General features: G+C 41.9%; 1 protein-coding gene across 2 annotated transcripts in view; it reads left to right on the top strand.

Moving 5' to 3' along the window:
* Window positions 1-13633, top strand: part of abcc8 (ATP-binding cassette, sub-family C (CFTR/MRP), member 8) — a 44517-nt gene that overhangs the window by 6217 nt on the left and 24667 nt on the right. For both annotated transcript variants that reach the window (XM_037451031.2, XM_037451030.2), the window contains exons 5-10: window positions 238-404; window positions 8075-8317; window positions 10864-11028; window positions 11366-11530; window positions 11628-11783; window positions 13465-13599. In XM_037451031.2, the coding sequence (XP_037306928.1) occupies window positions 238-404; window positions 8075-8317; window positions 10864-11028; window positions 11366-11530; window positions 11628-11783; window positions 13465-13599 (1031 nt within the window). The remainder of the gene's footprint in view (window positions 1-237; window positions 405-8074; window positions 8318-10863; window positions 11029-11365; window positions 11531-11627; window positions 11784-13464; window positions 13600-13633) is intronic.

Raw genomic sequence — 13633 nt, 5'->3', positions numbered from 1 at the left:
TTTTGAACAGTGTTTTCCCAATACATCTCTCAATGTTTAACACAAAGGTGGAAAAGGAGGGTGAAAGGAAGACAAATCTGTGTCTACACATATATAGATTTGATGTTTAATTTAATTGATTTGACATCATTTTAAGCTTGACTTTTACAAATCCAACAACTCTAGTTTCAGTCGGGCGATTCGTCCTTTTGACTCGCCCAGTGATTTGCTTTTCTGATCCCTTCTGAATCTCCTCAGCCCTGCTCATCTACTGGGTGCTGGCCTTCATCACGAAGACTATCAAGTTCGCCAAGTACACCGAGCATGGCATTAGCCCGAGGCAGCTACGCTACTGCATCACCGGCCTGCTGGTGCTGCTGTATGGGCTCCTGCTAGCTGTGGAGATCAATGTGATTCTGGGAAGGGTGAGTTTGTGCGAAGGCTTGTGTGTAGCCTTCTAATTCATATTTTTAGCTGAATTCCTTTTTCTTTTTAATCTGGAATCCAAACGGCTTGAGAGGTCATCAGTAAATCTCCACTGGACTGGAATAAAATATTGGGTGCAATGATTCTGCATGTTTGCAAAGAAACTAAACTTCATGGTGGAGTCAGATGAAAGGTCAGTAGATCACTAAATGAATATTCCTTTAACCCGAGGAAGGCATTAATGCCCGTATAACATTTTACTGTAATCCTTCCAATAATACTTCAGATTAGGGCCGGGACTTTAGCGCGTTAATTACGATTAATTAATTACAATGTGAATTAAGATGAATTAATTACACAAAAAATAACGCATTAAACATTTTTTACGCATTTTTACACTTATTTTTTGCACCGCGGAACGTTTCTCACTGGACGAGTTTCAGGGGGACCGATTATACTGGAGCACCAACTAGCGTTCGTGACTTCAGACAACAACAAACCACAGTGAACGAAGAAGCTGACGAGACCGTGTCGGGTGGCCCCGTGAATGGGACATTTTATTATAATAAACACACGGATGGAAGCGTCGATAAGAGCGTGGTTGTGTGCAAGCTGTGCAACAAGGAATTCACATCGAGCCTCAAGTATCACCTCAACGCTAAACAATTAGCAGCTAGCGTGGACGACTGCGGTCAACTCAGCCGACACTCGGATATCCGTGGTCAACTGAGCCGACACTTGAATTTTAGTGCACGTTTATGCTGACATTTACGGTATTGAGCAAGTAACCGGAATAAAACCTATTTAATCAAATATTCTAAACAATGACTGAAGTATATGAGTTAAGGACGAGTCTGACTACTCTTGTACAGTAAATGCAATATTTTTACTTTACATTTTTAGAGATTTCTCCAAAGTAAAAGCCCTATAATTGCAAGTTCAAAAGCACCATTTCTCAAAGTTTGGACTGCAATAAAAACAGATTTAGCAATAATTCCAGGCAAAGACCAACTTACATGTGTTAAGGACCTCCTAGACTACTACCATGATGAATATCAAGCATTTTTACTGTACAGATTTGAAAATATCTTCAAAGTAAAAGTCATATTTGTGCAACTTCAATAACACAATTTCTCCACATTTGGACTGCAATAAAAACAGATTTAGCAATAATTCCACGCAAAGACCAACGTACCTGTGTTAAGGACCTCCTAGACTACTACTATGATGAATATCAAGCATTTTTACTGTACAGATTTTAAAATATCTTCAAAGTAAAAGTCCTATTTATGCAAGTTCCAAAGCACCATTTCTCAAAGTTTGGACTGCAATAAAAACAGATTTAGCAATAATTCCAGGCAAAGACCAACTTACATGTGTTAAGGACCTCTGTGACTACTACCATGATGAATATCAAGCATTTTGTACTCTACAGATTTGGAGATATCTTCAAAGTAAAAGTCCTAATTTTGCTAATTCGAAAGCACCATTTCTCCACATTTGGCCTGCAATAAAAACAGATTTAGCAATAATTCCACGCAAAGACCAACGTACCTGTGTTAAGGACCTCCTAGACTACTACCATGATGAATTTCAAGCATTTTTACTGTACAGATTTGAAAATATCTTGAAAGTAAAAGTCATATTTTTCCTCGTTCAAAAACACCATGTACAGGATCGTATTGTTGCTGTAATGTTGGGAGTCAGGGAGAGTTGGCTGTCAAGTGTCACATCGAGATTCATATCAGTGTGAACTGATCAAAGTGGACTTTAATACGAAGTAGCCAAAGTTAATAGTCGAGTCCTGGGTAGGAGAATCTTTTCCCAGAAAGAGAAGTAGTTTACTCCAGTCAGGGTCGATTTTCAGATGGTGAGTGGACATCAGACAGGCAGAGATCCGCGCTGTTCAAGACAAGTCCCCAAATTTGTTCTTTAAAAATATTTCAAATTTGAAATGGAAGGTTCAAAGATGTCTTGAACACATGAATCAATCATATTTTGGACTTATTGAGAAAATTATTTTCAATGTCATTCAAACTGAGAAATTACCCTTTTTCTCCTTTGGATAATTCTCTGAATTAGTACAATAAAAATGTTTAATTTTAGCGTACAGGAGAGGTCAGACAGGTTCTCAACCGATGTACATTGGTCTTTATGTGGACCTATTGAGAAATCTATTTTTATTGCAGCTCAAATCTGGAGAAATTATCTTTTTAAACATGTACTTATGGGACTTTTACTTTGGAGATATCTCCAAATTTGTGCAGTAAAAAGAATTTATATTCCGCATTCTGGTAGTCAGAGAGGTCCATAACACCCACACATTGGTCTTTCTTTAGAACTATTCCTGAATTTTCTTTTATTGCTGTTCAAGTGAGTGAGTTCGCTTCATTCATCCTGGTCGGTGTTTACATGCCGCCAGCGGGCAACGTGCAGGAGGCACAGCGGACACTCGCCGACCAGATACGGCGTGTGGAGCGGACCAACCCGGACTCTTTGGTTATTGTCCTCGGTGACTTTAACAAAGGAAACCTCAGCCATGAACATCCTAAGTACAAACAATTTATTAAATGCGCGACCAGAGAGCAGAACACACTGGACCAATGCTACACCACAGCAAGCAGGGCTTATCACGCCGTCCCTTGTGCTGCGCTGGGACACTCCGAACACGTCATGGTCCACCTGATTCCTGCATACAGGCAGAAACTAAAGCTCTGTAAACCTGTGGTGAGGGAATCCAAGAAGTGGACCAGTGAGGCTCTTGAGGATCTTCGGGCGTGTTTTGACTGCACAGACTGGGATGTTTTCAGGACTGCTTCTGACAATCTGGATGAGTTCACAGAGGCTGTAACTTCCTACATCGGCTTCTGTGAGGACAACTGTGTACCATCATGCACCAGGGTGAGTTATCACAACGACAAACCCTGGTTCACAGCGGAACTCAGAAAACTACGTCTGCAGAAGGATCAGGCATTTAGGAGTGGGGACAAAGACCTGTACACAGAGTCTAAATACAGGTTTAGCAAGGCGGTGAGAGACGCTAAACGACTGTACTCTGAGAGACTCCAACATCAGTTCTCAGCTAACGACTCTGCTTCGGTTTGGAGAGGCTTTAAACACCTCACAAACTACAAGCCCAAAACCCCCCACTCCATGAATGACCTCCGCCTGGCAGATGAGCTGAATGAGTTCTACTGCAGATTTGAAAGACAATGTCCTGACTCCATCCTCCACAACTCCACCACCTCCCCCGACCCATCAGGTGCTCACGCCTTTGGATTACTCTCCCCTGCCCCACCGCCTCTCTCTGTCTTGGAGAGTGACGTCAATCGGCTCTTCAAAAGACAAAACCCCCGGAAAGCAGCCGGTCCGGACTCAGTCTCGCCCCACACCCTGAAGCATTGTGCTGACCAGCTGTCTCCTGTGTTCACCGCCATCTTCAACACCTCCTTGGTGACATGCCACGTCCCAGCCTGCTTCAAGGCCTCCACCATCATCCCTGTTCCCAAGAAGCCCAGGATCACAGGACTGAATAACTACAGGCCCGTCGCACTGACCTCTGTAGTCATGAAGTCCTTTGAACGGCTAGTCCTGTCCCACCTGAAGTCCCTCACCGACCCCCTCCTGGACTCCCTGCAGTTCGCCTACAGAGCCAACAGGTCTGTAGACGATGCTGTCAACATGGCCCTCCACTTTGTCCTCCAGCATCTGGACTCCCCAGGAACCTACACCAGGATCCTGTTTGTGAACTTCAGCTCTGCCTTCAACACCATCATCCCGTCTCTGCTGCAGGACAAACTCTCTCAGATGCACGTGCCCAACTCCACCTGCAAGTGGATCACTGACTTCCTGTCCGACAGGAAGCAGCACGTGAAGCTGGGGAAACACGTCTCTGCCTCTCGGTCCATCAGCACCGGTTCCCCCCAAGGCTGCGTTCTTTCCCCTCTGCTCTTCTCCCTGTACAAAAACAACTGCACCTCCAGTCACCAGTCCGTCAAGCTCCTGAAGTTTGCTGATGACACCACCCTCATTGGACTGATCTCTGGTGGGGACGAGTCCGCCTACAGACCACCTGATGACGTGGTGCAGCGAGAACAACCTGGAGCTTAACGCCCTGAAGACAGTGGAGATGGTCGTGGACTTCAGGAAGAACGCAGCCCCACCTTCCCCCCTCACCTTGTGTGACTCCCCCGTCACCACTGTGGACTCCTTCCGTTTCCTGGGCTCCATCAACACCCAAGACCTCAAGTGGGAGCTGAACATCAGCTCCCTTGAGAAATGGTGCATTTGAACTTGCACAAATATGACTTTTACTTTGAAGATATTTTAAAATCTGTACAGTAAAAATGCTTGAAATTCATCATGGTAGTAGTCACAGAGGTCCTTAACACAGGTACGTTGGTCTTTGCCTGGAATTATTGCTAAATCTGTTTTTATTGCAGTCCAAATGTGGAGAAATGTTGTTATTGAAGTTGCACAAATATGACTTTTACTTTGAAGATATTTTAAAATCTGTTTAGTAAAAATGCTTGATATTCATCATAGTAGTAGTCTAGGAGGTCCTTAACACAGGTACGTTGGTCTTTGCGTGGAATTATTGCTAAATCTGTTTTTATTGCAGGCCAAACTTTGAGAAATGGTGCATTTGAACTTGCACAAATATGACTTTTACTTTGAATATATTTTAAAATCTGTACAGTAAAAATGCTTGAAATTCATCATGGTAGTATTCACAGAGGTCCTTAACACAGGTACATTGGTCTTTGCGTGGAATTATTGCTAAATCTGTTTTTATTGCAGTCCAAATGTTGAGAAATGTTGTTATTGAAGTTGCACAAATAGGACTTTTACTTTGAAGATATTTTAAAATCTGTAAAGTAAAAATGTTTGATATTCATCATGGTAGTATTCACAGAGGTCCTTAACACAGGTACATTGGTCTTTGCGTGGAATTATTGCTAAATCTGTTTTTATTGCAGTCCAAATGTTGAGAAATGTTGTTATTGAAGTTGCACAAATATGACTTTTACTTTGAATATATTTTAAAATCTGTACAGTAAAAATGCTTGAAATTCATCATGGTAGTATTCACAGAGGTCCTTAACACAGGTACATTGGTCTTTGCGTGGAATTATTGCTAAATCTGTTTTTATTGCAGTCCAAATGTTGAGAAATGTTGTTATTGAAGTTGCACAAATAGGACTTTTACTTTGAAGATATTTTAAAATCTGTAAAGTAAAAATGTTTGATATTCATCATGGTAGTATTCACAGAGGTCCTTAACACAGGTACATTGGTCTTTGCGTGGAATTATTGCTAAATCTGTTTTTATTGCAGTCCAAATGTTGAGAAATGTTGTTATTGAAGTTGCACAAATAGGACTTTTACTTTGAAGATATTTTAAAATCTGTACAGTAAAAATGCTTGATATTCATCATGGTAGTAGTCACAGAGGTCCTTAACACAGGTACATTGGTCTTTGCGTGGAATTATTGCAAAATCTGTTTTTATTGCAGTCCAAACTTTGAGAAATGGTGCTTTGGAACTAGCAAAAATATGACTTTTACTTTGAAGATATTTTAAAATCTGTACAGTAAAAATGCTTGAAATTCATCATGGTAGTAGTCTAGGAGGTACTTAACACAGGTACGTTGGTTTTTGCGTGGAATTATTGCTAAATCTGTTTTTATTGCAGTCCAAATGTGGAGAAATGGTGTTATTGAAGTTGCACAAATATGACTTTTACTTTGAAGATATTTTAAAATCCGTACAGTAAAAATGCTTGATATTCATCATGGTAGTAGTCTAGGAGGTCCTTAACACAGGTACATTAGTCTTTGCCTGGAATTATTGCTAAATCTGTTTTTATTGCAGTCCAAACTTTGAGAAATGGTGCTTTTGAACTTGCAATTATAGGGCTTTTACTTTGGAGAAATCTCTAAAAATGTAAAGTAAAAATATTGCATTTACTGTACAAGAGTAGTCAGACTCGTCCTTAACTCATATACTTCAGTCATTGTTCAGAATATTTGATTAAATAGGTTTTATTCAGGTTACTTGCTCAATACCGTAAATGTCAGCATAAACGTGCACTAAAATTCAAGTGTCGGCTCAGTTGACCACGGATATCCGAGTGTCGGCTGAGTTGACCGCAGTCGTGGACGTTAGCCCGACCAGAGTACAAGGACCCACACCCAACCCACACTGCACCAGATGACTGGTTTAAGGACCAGGGTAACTAAGACCACGTCTGAAAAAATAACTAATGTTCTGAATGTACTTGAAAGTATTGGTCTACTTAAAAAAACATAGTTTACAGAAGGTCTTACCTATAGGCTACCTGAATTTCTGAAAGTACTATATTTCTAAATATGCTATTTCTACACTTGTCTGCTGGAATTGGTTGAACAAAAATAAAAATCCATGTGAAAAAAAATTACTTCTCACTGTTCTCAGGTCAAATATTTATGCAATTAAAATGCGATTGATTTCGATTCATTAATTACGAAGCCTCTAATTAATTAGATTAATATTTTTAATCGAGTCCCGGCCCTACTTCCGATATTTCAGTCTGAATCAAAGTAGTGAACCAAATAGCTGACGGTCAGCCTGACGTTTCCCCCTCTTAAGATGTGCATTGCTCAAAACATCTCAATTATGGGGCATTTATTATATCCGAGGGATAAATGGTCTCTATTGTGTATTCATTATAGGTTCCCTGCATTCGTCATGGCAATTGCCAAATCTTGCCAAGGCAAAAAATTTTAGCTTGCTAGCCTGCTTTCACGTCCATTGAATTTACTAAATGGAATATTGAAAATAATCAAAGTGGTGCAGTGAAATTGCCTCCCGGTACAATATGAAAGCAGTGAGAAACAGCCAAAGCAGTAATAACATGTATTTTTGGAAACTACGTCTGCGACTGGCAGATGAAATACAGAATACTCCCAAACACTTTTGTTTACAAAAACACAAATCCCATTATTTCACGATTCTGCAGGTTTTTCTAATCTGTTGTCATGATGTTATTTTAGCAGTCAAGATAAAAATAATATTCACCAATTATGTTCACCAAATCCTGTCTTGTTTTACATGCATTGAAGTTGATTGAACAATCAGAAGTATTAGTATTAAATGGAGGTTTGATGAAAATGTGATCATTTAAAAACTTAATAATTATGAAAATGCATCTAGATAGTAAAACATGTCTAGAGTATAGAAACAATTGAATTTCAGAAGTGCGTATTTATAACGTGCCCCTGAATTCTGCCTGAAGTAAGGAGTCAGATTCACCAAAAGATGTTTGCTCAGCGCAGAGGTCAGACAGACACAGAGATTACGTTTTCCAAAGGAGACATGTTCAGCGTACGGTGTGTTCAGAAAGATGAAAATGTCCAAAATTTGAACAATCCAAACTATGGCCATGATCGGGGTTGTTCATACATTACACCCAGACAAGTGACAAGGGCATAACGTGAAGGTCATGAACATAAAGATCCAGTTTTTTGTGACACTGATACACCAGTTATTGTCAGTTTCATGAAGCTGGAAGGATCTGGCCATAAACTACAATGATGACTTGTTGATGTCCTTGCTTTGCTCGTGTGTTTATATTTCTACTGGATTTTTCATGTTAAGGGTTTTTCTTCTTTTACAACTTTTATCACAGCGCTACATGTGTTACGCCGAACCCACAGAGGAGAAGCCCCCCGAGGACCTCCAGGACCTGGGTGTTCGATTCCTGCAGCCCTTCGTCAACCTGTTTTCTAAAGCCACCTACTGGTGGATGAACACCTTTATTACCGCCGCTCACAGGCGTCCCATCGACCTCAAGGTCATCGGCAAACTGCCCATCGCCATGAGAGCTCTCACCAACTACATAAAGCTACGGAAGGCCTTCGATGACCAAAAGGTTAGTGCACCAACTCGCCCCTCAAACGCCGCATGAGTTAACGCCGGGTTTTCCCTGCATAATGACCAGTATTTGACATTTTCCCGAAGATCTGCGTGGGACATGTGTAATGTTTTAGATCTGAGGTCTTGTAAATGATGTGGAGGAAATCAAAAGCATCTCTCCTGAGATGAATAAACAATGACGAATGTATCCCCCACTGGTGAATATGGGAACTCAAAGAAACAGGAGAAGATTTGTACAGAAACATCAAATGCCTGCATGTAAAGGGTTCTTTTAAAGCAGACCCATTTTTGTGATGAGAAAGGAGAAAACTGTTTTTCTGAAAGTATTTATTAATAAGAGCTTGGAGTGCACTTTGGCTCTTTATGGTTCCACCGCTTCACTTTGAGACCTTTTGTTAGTTTAACTGCCTTCATACAATCTCGTGTTTGTTATGTTGAATTTGCTTGGATTGTCAGGCTGACTTGTGCACGAGGTGATCCGGGGAATCTTTTAAGATTTTGAGACTTCTGTTCTGTGGTGAAAAACATATTCCACGTCACAAAATTGTATGTGGCACCTCCGCTTGTTACCTCAATGCCACTTTTGTGAAGCATCTTTGTTGGTCTTGTGTCAGAGAAGACTTTCTTTATCTGCACATTTTGGTGGTGTTTAGCTTCATTTGGTGAGAAACATCATTATTTTTATATTACGTTATGTACGTTAACGGGTCAACCGAATACCTCAAACCTCTGGTCCGAAATATTTCTGCTTTATAAGGTCCTAACTTGGCTCGGGGCATTTTGGTGTGAGGTGTATTTACTTTACTTTCATCTTGGGTCTCCTTTTGCAGTCAGAAGCCGTGCAGATTTAGTGAACTGGAAACTGTAACATCTGATTGATTCTCGTGTCTCTTGTCCATCGCATGCTGGAATACTTGAGCCCCGTATGAGCTGGTATAGCAAGTGGAAAAATGATTTGCTGTTCAATACAGCAACAACAACAACAACAACGACAAGGATTTGCTGGCTTGATGAAATGGAACAAAATCTATGTCTCTTTCGGCAGAAATGATGCAATGCAACTGACTGAAAACGGCGTGAAAAGGTTTCAAGTGCAAACACCCATTTAGAAATATTAACTTCCTCCGATTAATTTAAATATTTAAACCTTTTTAAAAGCCCTCTTCTTTTACGTTACATATCATTTCTCCTTCTTTCCGCTCTTCCTTGCTTTTTGCGCGGGTCAGAGATCAGGGGCCCCCTGTACGGGTCATTGTTTTCCAGTGTTTAGAAGGTCACAGAGACCCGTCGCTGACGCATACGTGTCCGATGTGAACGCCGCCCACTTTCCTTCCGGTAGAAGCGAGGGATGAGAGAGATTGAGAGATCCCAGTGGAGAGGTGGGGGAAGGGAGGCAGAGAGGAGGGACGGGGGACAGGGGGACGGGGGGGGGGAGGCATTTCAGAAGATAGCCCGGAGGCGACTGATCATTCTACTGTGAACGAGGCGACATCTCGACCCCTGCGGGGTTGAAAGCTCTAAACTCCATGGGAAGCTAGAATCACTCTGCATGTGTGAGAAGAAATGTCCTCCTTCCTTCTTGTTTGAACCCAAGGTAGCAAGAAAGGATGTGTGTGTGTGTGTGTGCGCGTGTGTGACATGCACAGTGACACAGGTTTTGTGTGAAGGCTGAGGTTCATGCTTTCGGTCACGTCTGTTCTCACAGTTCTATGAATGAATCAGTCAAGCTCTCACAGACGTGCACAAACATCCCCAAAATGTTCTGGCAGTGTTTACTGCACCGTGACGCCCACCAGATGTTTTCCTGTCATCATAACTGACTGAATCTTGCTTGCCTTGTTGTAAATTTGATCCATTTAGGACATTATGAATTCATGTGAATTGAGAGCAGTGGATCTTTCAGTCATTTAACAACAACAACTTTAAAAAATGTTTTTTTTTTTCCATTTGAAAAGCATCCGTCTGTTTCCACTCACTGTTTGATTCTGATCCTCTGCGTCGCTGTCGGGGCTTTCTCGGGTCATCAGTTTGAGAGCAGTTAAGCACGACTGTGAAAATAACCCTTAATCGCCGCATCCCGTGATGCAGCACCCTGCAGGACGGGGGGACCCGAACTTGACCTCATTTTCCAGGTTTCTGTTGCCGTGGTGGAGTGACCCTCGAGATAATGGGATCAGCCTTCATGCTCAGGAAGATACATTCTCCGGCTCTGTTAGAAAGCTCTTATGGTCTAAAGTTGATGATTTTTCCTCTTGTGCAGCCATTACGGCTCCACAGAAAAAAGGCTGTATATAACAAATCTTCAACAGCAGCCTCCGTCATCACACGAATGTAACAGCATGAATGTTCGGATAGATAATGATCCAAAACACAAATCCTTCGAAATAACAGACAGTATCGTTATTCACTTACTGCCGATAAGCTGTATTCCTCTAATGACATATCCTCTGTATTATGTTCATTTCCCCTAATTATACTCAATCACCATGCTGATAAGTTTCCTCCTCTGACCCCTTTTCTTTTAATTTTTTACTTCCCCAGGGACCAAAGTTGATCTGGCAGGCTTTGAGGAAAGCATTCGGCAGACCTCTCATCCTCAGCATCACATTCCGCTTCCTGGCTGACTTGTTGGGCTTCGCCGGCCCTCTCTGCATCTCCGGCATCGTGCACCACATCAGCAAGGACAACCGCACTATCCAGCAGCCGGTGAGGGGGGGGGGACCTTACAGCAAGGCAACCTTACTTTAATGACCTAAACTACGCTGGGATATGATAAGGTCATAAGCTCCAGAGCTCATGGGAATAGACATATACTTAGATATATCTTATGATATAATAGGAGTTTAACATCAGACCAAAAAAACCTAGCTTAAACAGACATGCCAGACACATCACATGGCTTCCTTCTACCTCTCAGGGGTCACCGCCCTCATCACTGGAATCCAATCCTGTGTAGTTCATCTCGTGTGATTGACCTTGCTGGGCCGTGTCTGTCCTAGAATGATAAATATGTCCGTTTCTTCCTCACTGTCCTTGTTTCCAGATGAGGTTGCTGGGAATATATTTCATTTCCTCCAAGGAATTTCTAGAGAACGCCTATGTGCTGGCTGTGCTCCTCTTCTTCGCCCTACTCCTGCAGAGGACCTTTCTTCAAGCGTCCTACTATGTGGCCATTGAAACGGGCATCAACCTGCGCGGGGCCATACAGGTACAGGAAGTACTCCACGCAGCACATGGCAGCCAAAGCATAATGTTAAGGTTCTACTGTTTGTCCACATGGTCAACGTGGCTCATCTTCTCCCCAGACCAAAATCTACAACAAGATCATGCGCCTGTGCACCTCCAACATGTCCATGGGCGAGTTAACCGTTGCTCAGATCTGTAACCTGGTTGCCATAGATACAAACCAGCTCATGTGGTTCTTTTTCCTGTGCCCTAACCTGTGGGCCATGCCAGTTCAGGTAGGACACACGTTTCTCTACTCTATTGAGTAATGACATCTTTAATATTCATTCATTCATGTTATGTCTCTGTAAGTGCCGTAGCCCGTACCTGCATGGTCTGACGTCAGCTGCAGGTTGTTAGATCCACAGCTGCATCACTCTATCCATCTCTATCTACCAATCTATGAAGTTAAATATTGTGTTAAAATGCATTTTGCCATTTTGTTTTGTCTTGTGTGGGTCCTTCCTTGTATATTTTTGTGTTTGGGTTGACGTTGAAATTCTCATTGCCCAGCGCATTGTCTTGTCTCATCAGACTCTTGGTTTAAAGGAAAAAAGGGGACGTTATGTTAATGTTGGGGGGGGATTAAGGATCGTAAACAAGGATGTGAAGACTGAGATGAGGCTCAGGTGTTAAATGGCCCCGTGGGAGTTAGAAAAGATTCACTGTAAAGATGTCCAGTCAATTTCAAGCTTGTGACCATGACACTAATGCTCTGCTGTGAATGGATTGTGTTAGTCATGACAGCACTGTGTATTTCATGCTGTTATTGATATAGTCCCCAGGAGAAGGTAGTTGGATCCAAATATTATAGTAAAACATGAAATACCAGCAACCCTTTGGTTTCCGAGCTGTTCAGGTTTTCTTCTGATCGTATTTAGCTGCGGTTTATTTCTTGCCTCCGGCTTCCTCCCATAGGACAAAAACTCACTGTGGGGGTTCCGGTTGATGGGCAGCTCTAATTTGCCCGTAGGTTGTGTGAATGTGGGAGTGAGGGGTTGTTTGTCTCCATGTCTCTGCCTCTGTGATTGACCCCGTCTCTCGCCCAATGTCTGGGGCTGGGATCGCCTCCGACCCCTTCGCGACCCTCAAAGGAAGGTGGCTGATGCTTTAATGATGTATTAACACTCCATGCAACATGCAACGATATAGCTGTCATAACTCAAAACAACAATAGCAAATAACAGCTTGGGCAGATTACTGGGAATGTATTAGTACTTTGACAGCTTATGAATAATACATTAATTTAATTTCATCAATATTTAGAGAGGGAAATGTGGGCAATAATACAGAGAAGCACAACCAGTCATGTATATTGATAGAACAGCTGTGCAATGGTCGTACTACACTTAAAACAGTCAAATTCAATATTATATGTCATTTCATTTATTAAATGTGATGATGCTGATCTGAAACTTATAAAAGCACATTTTCTTTGTAAGTTAAGTAAAAAGATATTTTTTTGTTACTGCAGAAATCAAGTGTTGAAATAGAGGAAACGACAATACTCACACACATTTGTGAAGCATTTCACATCTCTCACTTAAATCATGTGGGATTCATGTGAGAAACTTGCCCTGGTGGCTTTACAACTTCACAACAGATTTGTACTTAAAAGGCACCAAAGAAAAACATGTCATAATTTAAAAAACGCTAATCAAATCACATGCTGCAGTGTTTATCCCGCTGTGCACCACGCTATGAGAAATATATATATCGTTTTTCGCGGGCTAATAGCTCAACGTATTTGCGTATGTGCGATATCAGGCTAAAAAATCACCGCTGCTCATAAAACGGTGCAATCTGGTCAAAAACGGTCAGTGGGCCACGTTGTGTAACTGCGTTTCTGGAAATGTCTTTTCCTCCACCAGGTTGAATGTCCATTCTCTGTTTCTCTGTATCCACCCCTCATTGTAGATTGTCGTAGGCGTGATCCTGCTCTACTACCTCCTGGGAATCAGTGCCTTGATTGGAGCAACGGTCATCGCTGTGTTGGCTCCAGTTCAATACTTTGTGGCCACCAAACTGTCCCAGACACAAAAAAGCACCCTGGTGAGGATTTCTACAGGCCATTCCACAGAGATGC

This window comes from Pungitius pungitius, chromosome 6 (assembly GCF_949316345.1).
Source record: "Pungitius pungitius chromosome 6, fPunPun2.1, whole genome shotgun sequence".
NCBI lineage: Eukaryota > Metazoa > Chordata > Actinopteri > Perciformes > Gasterosteidae > Pungitius > Pungitius pungitius.
Note: the sequence above shows the minus strand (reverse complement) of the source record. Positions and strands in the feature narration are given on the sequence as shown.